Raw genomic sequence first — 10,050 nt, 5'->3', positions numbered from 1 at the left:
GATCTGGAGGTAGAAGACAATAATAGGCAGTGAGCCGGAAGGAGCTTGCTTCGGCCGGAGTGGACAGAGAGAAAATGGAGTCCTTAATGCAGTTCCGAAGCCTTCATACTATCTTGGCGGGGACGGGGTGGGGAGGAATCGGGGCGGGGGGGGGGCGCTATCTAATGAGTGTTAAGCAGAAGGAGATGCTATGAGTCTCAGGTGGGAAAGTTTGCAGGAATGCAATTTTTCTCCCTGTGCTGTACCACCCAGTGACATTTCATATGATAGGGCCCTCCGTGACATTTGCAGCTCACTAGAGAGTGCTTTAGTGCCCACTGGCATGCAATGGCCATTGCTAGGGAGTGGAATTCCCAGAACTTGTCCTAGGGAGCATCAGGATGATTTCTCTATCAACTGAAGTCATGACTTTTGTCATTTCTAGTAAGAATTTAGAGGGTTGGAGAGATCTGCCCTTCCATGGCAGCCTGGAGGCTACCGGCTTCTCATTCACAGGACACGCTAACTTAAATCTTAAATCCTGACATTTCAAGCACCTGTTGTGGGGAATATTTCTTTGCATGAAATGCCCAGTTTTCATGTTACTGTGGGGTTTCTCTCTTCTAAAGGACTCTGCCTTTTCACAGTCTTCAGAAAATCCTCTGCCAGCCAAGCAGCCTGCTTCCTGGGACAGAAAAGAAAGACCAAGACCCTGCTAAGAACTATTGACGTTTCTGTTCCTTGCATGGTCCCCTGGGAGTCTTGAAGGCACATAGGGAGCTGCATTGTCCCTTTGAATCTCCCTGAGTTCTCCAGCTCCAAGGGTCAGGAGACCAATGATCATGTCCATGAGATACCACTATCATGGCTGGGCAGCACCGGCTGGAATGCACAAAGACGAGACTCAGGAAAGTGGTCAGCAGTGCTGACAGAAAGAGGCGGTGAGCATGGAATGGTGTGCTATTTCACTTTGTCACTGTGATGACGTGTGGGAAATAATCTAGTTATAAGGAAGAAAAGTTTGCTTCTGGCTAACAGACTCAGAAGTTTTATTCCATGGTCACTAGACCCAGTGACTTTGGGGCCCATGGTGACCCAGAGCATCAGGACAGGCAACACAAGAAGGAATAGGTTACTCACCTCATGGCATCTGGGAAGCAAAAGAGAAAGAAACAGTAATGGCTGTGGTCCCAGCGTCCCATCTGGAAGGCGCCACTGAAGACCTTGTAGATGTTTGTCGTTGTTTTGAGACAGGGCCACATGCAGCCCAGGTTGGCCTCCAATTCTGCTATGTAGCCAAGGATGATCTTGAACTCCTGATCCTCCTGCCTCCACCTCCCAAGCACCCGGAATAGCGGTGTGTGCCACTATGCCTCACTTCCCGGTGACTTTTACTAGACTCTGCATCCTAAAGGTTCAACTTCTTTCTCCCAGGCTGGGGAATGAGCCTCCAGTGCGCAAACCTGGGAGACACTGGGGACAGAGATGCTAGCAAATGGAGAGACATCTACCAGTCTCATGAGCACTTGCAGGGCAGAGTGTGGCCAGAGTGTGACCTCTGACAGAGACACCAAGATGGACAGAAATCTGCACGGTGCGAGGCGTACCCACGGAACCATTACATTAGTTCTATGGGAAGATGGAGAGCAAGATGGTAGCCCTGAAGGGTAAAGAATTGAGAGTGACTGTCTCCTTGCTTGTGTGTGTGTGTGTGTGTGTGTGTGTGTGTGTGTGTGTGTGAGAGAGAGAGAGAGAGAGAGAGAGAGCACATGCACACGCACACACGCTCATGTGTGAGTTTCTGACCTAAAACAGCATCACATGGCCAATGGGGAAATATTTCAATAGGCCATCAGCTTTATTAATAGCATTTTGCACACTCAAGAGCCAACTATGAGGGACAAATGACATTACAGATATAAAAACACACCTTGCTTTTCTTTACAGCACTAGTGATGGGCGAACTGACACTCTCGTATCCTCTGTCCTCAGCCATAAATCACAGTGTGTGTGTGTGTGTGTGTGTGTGTGTGTGTGTGTGTGTGTGTGTGTAGAAACCAGAGGTCATCCCTTGGTGTCATTCTTCATGAGCCATCACCTTGTTTTTAAGGTAGTGACTCTCATTGGCCCGGAGCAAACCAATCCGTCTAAGAATGCCAGCAAAGCACAGCGATCTGTCTGTCTCTAACTCTTCAGAACTAAAATGACAAGCCCATGCCACCATGCCACCATGCCACCATGCCACCATGCCCTGCCTTTTATGTGAGTTCGCATGCTCATACCCAAAGCATTTCCCAACTTAGAGCCATGTTCCCAGTCCCTATAGTATACCTTTCAAGTCTTATTTACAACGATCTCTGCAAGTGCATTTTCCCCAGGATAAAGCGACTCGGTGTTCCCAGGTAGCAGGAGAGCAGTCAATTTCTAGGTCAAATGACAAGGTGCTGGGAGCATCTGACCACCAAGCAGCTAGTTCCTCCCGTTTTAAGGCAAACACGGAACGTCATATAATTTTACTACCAGTTGCTTAAAATAGCAGCACAGGAAAGAGGGTTTGAAAGCTATAATGTAAACTGCACCCCTCACTTTATGGCAGAGTAAATAAATGCCCAGGTTACCTAAGACTTGTAGAGGAGAAGTCAGAGAAGGCGCTGGTGCCCTGGAAAGCACAGAAGGCTTCCGCTGGGCATCCCCTGAGGAGATGTGAGCCAACCTCACACTTACTCACTGACTACCAGGAGAAGTGTTTAACGCAGGGTGTTTGTAACAGGAGGCTACATCCCTCTGGGAGGAAAAAAAAAAGCACAGAGCAGCAGTTGGTTCTTAATCCCTTAGCCAGTCAAACAGGGGTGAGGATTTTTATTTTTGCCTTCCTTAATGTGAAAGTTACTAGTTAGGAGCCAGAAAGATTTAACGTCAGGATTAAAAGTCATGTTCCCTATCCCAGCGGTAAAGTTACACTTTCCCGGTATCCTATTATTTCATGGGGTTAAGCCAAAAACTCTTGGCACGATGATTACATGCGACTCTTTTACCTGCAGCCCAATCCAGTTATAGCCCTTGCTTGGTGCCAGTAGGGATTGCTTGTCATTGGCCTTCACTGTTACTTACCATGGCCTCTACCCTCTCCCTTCCTGCACAATGCCCAGCTGACTCTGCTATGGTCAGGACCCTCTAGTTCCCTCACCTTCGTCTTTCAGCGACAACTGGTGGCTGCCTGTGCTATGCAATCCGAGGTCCAGACCAGGAAAGCTCTCACAGTGCCTCTTGGAACTCCCTTCCTACACTGTGAGCCTCTTGGGAAGGCATGGGCAGTGCAAAGGTGAGAATGGAGCCAGGGAGGGCTAAGGCCAGGCGACAAGGACAGTGCTGCTACCAGACAGCGGACTCACCACAAGTTCACAGAGTTCCACTGTTGTTTCTAGAAAAGTGTACTTGTAAGTTGACATCCAAATGCTCCCACTTTTTATTTGCTTTTGAGATAAATTTGCCCTAAGAAAAACGTTTACAATTTAATAATTACAAAATATCTCTTGGGTTCTGTTCCCAATGCCTATCCTTACTGAATGAAAAGTTCATTGAGTTGTGAAAACCTTGGGTCTGGTTGATTTTGGTGTGTGGGTTTTTTCCCCCCAAGGACATTTTAAGAATATAAGACTTTATAAAATGTATTTAAAAATCAGATTAGTAGAGCTACCACACTAGTTTTTTGTGTGCTGGTGTTTAGTGTGGCTCAGATGCCCCGACTTAGGACAAAGGATATTGTTTTTTCCCCCTATAGCAGGCTCCTGGTCCCTGATGCTCATGCCCATTCACACATCGCTTCCCTGTTCACCTTTTACTTGGCTTTCTTTCCGTTTGTTGTCTGACTTACTTTAAAGCATCAAAATGTTCTTCTGCACCTCTCAAGAAAATATTCCCGATGAGGCCTTGGCCAATACTCCTGCCCACTGTGGGTGTTTACATCTGCCTTCTAAAGAAAGACTGGGCTCACCCGAGGTGCTAACATCGCATGACAAAGTCTTTAAAAACTGCCCACGAGCTGATGCTGCACCCGAGTACATCCCTGTACATGTAGAACTGGGGCCCAGGGCTTTTGAAGTGAATGCCAGAGCGGGAATAGCGACAGAAGGACAAACATAAAGGGTTGGCCAGGGGACCCGAAATGTGAGTTAGTGCTCAGCCACTAGGTTTGCAAGGAGACTCACTGGGGCAAAGCTATCCATGTGTAATCGTCATGGTTACAAGACTGTTTAGGGAACACACCCCTGGGCCTTTGTGTCTCCTTTTACATCCCTTGGAAGGCACAGTGTTACATTTTCTGGACTGGCTTCCAAATTTGGGAGTGAAGTTTTACTTATAAAGACATTTCAAGCAAATGAAAAAAATCTAATTTAATAAACTCCAAATTCGTTCTGTAGCAATTTCCCTTTATTTACTGTAAGATTTCAAGGTTTAAGAAGTATCAAAAGTCTGTACAGATTCTCAGAATGTAATTAATTGTCTGTAAAGAATACAAATCCCAGAAAGACACTTTGTCAAATTATCTTATCTTACTCACGATCTCATTATCCTACCAATTTTGTGTGGTTTCAGATTTCCCCGACTTCGGATTAAATCAGTGTGTTCTTCCTGATGCATAATTCAGGAGCCCTGGAAAATGATGTAATTACAAACCTCAGCTGGCAGATTGTGAATTGCACTCACTGTCAGAACTGCCCGGAGCATGGCTTCCTTTCAGAATGGTGGGGTGAGTGTGTCACGTTCCTACCTTATAGCCTGGGGCCTGCTATTGGATATCCATGCAATTACAGAGTTGGATGGGATCCAGCACCACACACGGAAGCTGGGAAAATGCCAATGCTATTGTGGATTTAGAAGGGCTTTGATGATGGTGATGATGGTGGTGGTGGTGATGATGATGATGATGATGATGATGAGATAAAAATAGTAGAGGAAAAGAGCAAATGTGAGATTTTAAATTATTCAGGTACAGACCTGATTTTATAGATGAGAACAGTCCTGACTTACGCTCCTCCTGTGGGTAAAAGACATTTTGCATAGGTGCCTTTTCTGGGTTTATTATTTTCTACAAATTGAAATATCATGTAAAGGCTCTCCAGACATCTCTTCTCAACGTCCGTCCGTCCGCACTGCTCACTCCTGCCTGCCCCTCACCCCATCTACAGGCTTTTGTCCATTCTGAATCCCTAGCTCTCCTTCATTTGAATCTAGATACAGGAAGTTCACTAAAAACCATGGGAAGTCCTTCTTATCCAAGAGGTCAACCTCCGAGACACTGTCCACACTTTCTACTTCTAAATACACTTTAAAAGTCTTCTCATGCTTACAAAGAGTATAAAACACCAATCAAGGGGAAAATGCAACTTTCTCTTTTCCTGTGAGTTATTGGTAATTGTCATGTAAATAATCTCCAGCCATTTCTGTTAGAGTAAGGTCTTGGCTATGTAGAAATGAGACCATTAGCTCTTTACTGTTCTGTGGTACCCAAGCTCAAGTCATTAATGCCAATGCATCACAGCTACTGTTACTCCCACCAAATAAACTGTGAGATTTCTGTAGATAGCTGACATGTTTTACTATTTCATAACTAGTAAATTTGATAAGGATGACAACAGGAAGCCCAGCCTTCTTGTATGAACACTCAGTTCATATAACTAAGGAGCACCAAGTGTTTTCTTGTTCTGGACTACGGACTCAGCATCTCAGTGAGGGTGATTTCCTTGCTTTTCATTTGTTTGTAAAGGGAGCAGAGTGTGCCGGGACAAGGTCTCAGCATCCCTCTAGGGTACAATACTCTCTTGTAATCTGCTGAAAAGCAGGTGGTATTCATTTACTCTTTTTCTTGAAGCTCCTAAGAAAAGCAAATGGGTAGATTTTTTTTTTTTTTTTTTTTTTTTTTGCTGTTGTTGTTGGTAAGAATCTTCAGCTTGATAGATCAAGGGCTTTGAAATGAGATAAACGTGGACCCAGACTAAATGACAAAGGCTTTGAGGCAACAGGTGGGGAAAGCAGCTTTGCACAAACTGAATGGGCTCCATCCATGCATTAACATGTTTTGGGGCAATTCTTGTGAGTTGTTCACAATGGATGCTAAAAAGGACGCATTATCGGCTTTGTGAGTTACTCCGTGGAAATGCACCGAAGGAACAAGAGAATGTAGGGTAGCATGAATTGGTACCACTCCCTTCCATTGAATTTGGTTGGCAAATTGGAATATCTGGCAAACTGGTTCCAGCTGGGTGTTGCTGGCTTCCAGAAAAGCTCTTTGCCCAGCAGCTTTCCAACAGGAGCCGCTTGGTAAATAATTAACCTTGTCACTGAAGACCTTGCATGCCTGCCTTTAAGTATGATGAGTTTTAAAACTTAGAACAGAAGAGGAAAAAAGTATACAAAGTCACCTTAAGTCTTACAGTTCAACAATTTTAATAGTGCACACTAAACAGGTATACAGCTCGGGAGTCCTCACTTAAAGCAATATTACTTCTCAATGCTTCTACCTGGGAGGGTCCTCTCGTCCCTTCATGTAGGAATAAGTCTAGGGTAGTACCCTAAAGTGCATTTCTCAGACATTAAAAACAGTGCTTCCATTTGCTCTCCAGAGTCCTCAGTAAGAGCATGGCTTCCTCCTTTGAGAAGCTGGAGAGGAGGGGTCACCTACTGACTGCCTCTGAACTACCCATCCAGCCTCGTCACTCCCACAGGTGACAGAAACGACAGCAACACCTCAGAATAACTTTTGTAAAAGCCGACTTCCTCAACAGTAAACAACTATCCTTCTCACACACACAAAAAATACTTACTCCGTCTCTGAGTCCTGGAACATTGAGGACTCAGCTGACACTTCACTTTCTAGAAAATATTCAATCTCCAAGGCCTTGGGTCAACTGCATATTCTGAACTTGGGTGAGGCACCAAGTACTAGGTCTAGGGGTAAAGTGTTTCTCTGCAGAGAGAGAGAATCCTGGAAGCTTGCTCAGGCTACTGCTTGTTCTCCTGGGGGTCATCTGGAAAGTCAGCCTCCTCGGGGGACCTGTCTCCTTCAGGGAGCAGTGTGGCACGCATTTTCCTCCTCTCCTTAAATCTGCCAGAGCGTGAGATCTTCAAATTGCGCCGGCTGTTGCCTGATTTCTCCTCACACAACTTATCTGATCTGAGGGGCTCTCCCGTGTCCTCAAGGACATTGGAGTGCTGGTTTTCTTGCGAGCTGCTAGTCCGATCTGAGTAAGCCGGTGAGGGATCCTGGCCAATCTCTGGGCGAACCTGAGGCTGCACCCCCACCGTGACTTCCTTGCTTTTCTTCCTGGTCAGTGATTTCCACCAGGGACTGGAGCTACTGGTGGAGCTGCCACTGTCTGCCATAGCCCCTAGGCCCGGCGACCCCGGGCACCCCGCGTGGGGAAGGGCCTGGGCCAGGACGTTCCCTCTCTCTTCCGTGGTCTCAGACTGTTCACTCCAGCCCTTCCAGGCTTCTTCCACGCAGGCTGCTGAACCGGAGTTGAGGGAGCACCCTGCATAGAGAGAAAACCAGAACTTGGGTTGGTCAAAGTAACAGGCTCCCCATTCTACTCTCCTCAGAGTTGGGGCTCACTCAGCTCTGAGAGCACTGACCACCAGCACGACAAAGCCTGATCTACAAGCTTGGTCTCCTTGAACTCCTGGCCTCAACCTTTGCCTCAGTTCCTAAGCAAGTGCAGTAGCTAGCCCTGGTCATTAAGGCCCTGGTCATCAAGATCACCCTGGCTCCAGAGGGACTTTGGCCTGGCCTGCCGCACAGCCTGACTGGATAAGAACCCCTAGAACCGCCTTCCTTCAGAGGATCACCAGAAGGAGAGTTGTGTAGGTGTTCAGGGAACCTAGCTTGTCCTGCCCACTACAGATGAATGAAGATTAGGCATTTTTAAAAAATGAGTGATTGAAGAGGAAGTTCCCCCAGTCTATTGTGGGTGAGACTATTTCTGGGCTGGCAATCTTGGGTTCTATAAGAAAGCAGGCTGAGCAAGCCATAAGGAGCTAGCCAGTAAGCATGACTCAAATTTCTGTAAAGCCCTTTCTAGGATGTTGAGCGGCGAGGCCTGGGAGTGTATCCAAGCGGGGCACATAAACTCATCTTGTGCTTACTTCAAACTGCTTCAAACCACTTCTGCCTTGTGACTTTCAGAGGCTGTCTAGACTTAACTTCCCTTGGAAGCCGCCATCCCACTCTTTCTTTTACTCCCCAGGGCCAATCTCCATATTGTGAGAAGGCCACGGGTCCCAGTCCTTCTTTCATAGTTCTCCAACTCTTAAGGATTTTACTTATTGTAAACCAAAGGCTTCTGGTGCTTTCCCTTGCGCATTGCGCTTCCATTCTCCAAAGGAAAGAGCTCAACCAGGAACTCCAGAAAACCATTCTTCCCCAAGCTTTGAATAACGGAGCCCAAACGCTCCTGATACTGCAAGCCAGACTCTTGGCACACTTCCCGTGCGCGTGCTACTGGACACGGTCACCGCAAGTGGGCAGGGCTCGCACGCACCTCCCATTTCTAGGTTTCAGCTCCGCCACCTCGCAGCCCACGCACCGCGGCGCTCCTGGGATTCGCCAGTGCGCAGGAGGGAAACTTGTGTGGTGTTTGTTGGTGCAGGTTCTCCCGGAACTGCCTGATAGAGGAAGTCTCTGCGCCTACGGAGAGGCGGCGCAGCGGCCACTGGCACTATCCCCTCCCCGGGATGCTCTGAGGACACACTCGGGCTGGGACTTAAAAACGTAAAAGCAGAATCAACTCAAAGTTCTTTCCCTACGAAAGGCGCCCATACCCCTAGGCACCATCAACGGTGGGGTCTGCAAACGCTTCGTTCCCTCCTATTTTGCAGATCGGAAAAACAACCCCCTACTCCAAGGCATTTATTAATGGTGGTAGGCAGTCAGCCACCCAACACTTTCTTCTCCACAGTGATCGACTTGGTGTGTACGGAAAGGCCTTGTGAGAATTGTGCAAAGAAAAGACGACAAATAATGCAAAAGTAGGCAGATCACCCTTCTGGGGGCCTCTCCTCCCGCAGCAGGAGGAGGGGCACTGCGAAGCGCTAGCTAGCGTTCCCGAGGGACTTAGCGGCGCCAGGGTCGGCCTTGTTAGACACAGAGAGAATCTGTTCACTCACCTGCAGGGGCTTCCAGAGCCACTGCGGGGCGGGCTGTCTAGAGCACGGAGGGGCGTCTCAAGGGTGCCTGAAGCTTAGTCGCAGTGTCCCTTGTCGCTGACTAGGAGAGATGCAGGAATCGTTGCTGATCTCGCCCAACACCTCTGACTCTCGTACACTATAGGAACAACCTGGGGCTGGCAGCAGGGTCTGCTCAGGTGGCAGAGGCTGTCAGATTCGCCGCCCCAGAGCGAACCCAGTTAGCCTTTCACGGTGGAAGTCTCACATTCTAGGGCGCGTCCTTTCTTCCCGCTCGCGCTGCTCTCTGGCCGCAGCTAGACAGGACCTAGGCTGCTGACTCCGGCGCACTCGCCCTCCTGAGCGTCCGCAGGAACGCGCTGAGACATCTGCCCACCTGCTGGTAGCTGGCCAAAGGCCCAAAGACAAGGGAGCTGAGAGGAGGGGAGGGTCGGGGTGGGACAGGAGGCGGCCGCCTAGCTAGCTACAGGTGCAGGTAGGCGTCCCTGCCCTTCTGGGGACCAGATTGGACGAGGTCGCAAACGTGGCTCCAGCCCTGCGGACTCTGATTGGAGAAAAAGCTGTACTGCGCCGCCGCCCAGTTCGTGTTCCGTTCTTGCGCTGAGGTTTGAGTCCCAAGGCTTTCAAGTTTTCTAAGTAGGAAAGCCGATTCAAACTCGGTCATGTTGGGGAGTTGCAAGCGTTCTTAGCTAAAAGACTGAGAGTTGAGAACCATGTCGTTGCTGTCATCGGGCACTATTCAAGTACTGTAAGTTGGGTTAACTCACTGGCTCCCCAGAACGCCCAGGACTGGGCTCAGTGACACTCGCCAGGCCCGCAAAGAAACCTTGGCATTGCAAAGGTTAAACAGTTGCGCGGGATTGCCCCCTGAAGGGCAGTCTTGAAGTAGCA

At 48.3% G+C, this 10,050-nt stretch overlaps 1 protein-coding gene across 2 annotated transcripts; it reads right to left on the bottom strand.

Annotated features, from left to right (window-relative positions):
• Positions 1–6,409: 6,409 nt before the first annotated feature.
• Prr15 (proline rich 15) lies at positions 6,410–9,456 on the bottom strand. 2 transcript variants are annotated; one of them, NM_001104527.1, is made up of 2 exons: positions 9,142–9,456; positions 6,410–7,511 (listed from the first exon to the last, which is right to left on the bottom strand). In NM_001104527.1, exon 2 carries the CDS (start codon positions 7,360–7,362, stop codon positions 6,982–6,984), a length of 381 nt encoding a protein of 126 aa, NP_001097997.1. In that variant the 5' UTR covers positions 7,363–7,511; positions 9,142–9,456; the 3' UTR covers positions 6,410–6,981. The 2 variants fall into 2 exon arrangements, with proteins under 2 accessions (NP_001097997.1, XP_038963485.1); XM_039107557.2 differs by lacking the exon at positions 9,142–9,456 and adding an exon at positions 8,517–9,079.
• Positions 9,457–10,050: the final 594 nt, after the last annotated feature.

The sequence above is a fragment of the Rattus norvegicus genome, chromosome 4, assembly GCF_036323735.1.
Source record: "Rattus norvegicus strain BN/NHsdMcwi chromosome 4, GRCr8, whole genome shotgun sequence".
Taxonomy (NCBI): domain Eukaryota; kingdom Metazoa; phylum Chordata; class Mammalia; order Rodentia; family Muridae; genus Rattus; species Rattus norvegicus.
The sequence above is the reverse complement of the archived record's forward strand: the minus strand, read 5'-3'. Positions and strand labels throughout refer to the sequence as shown.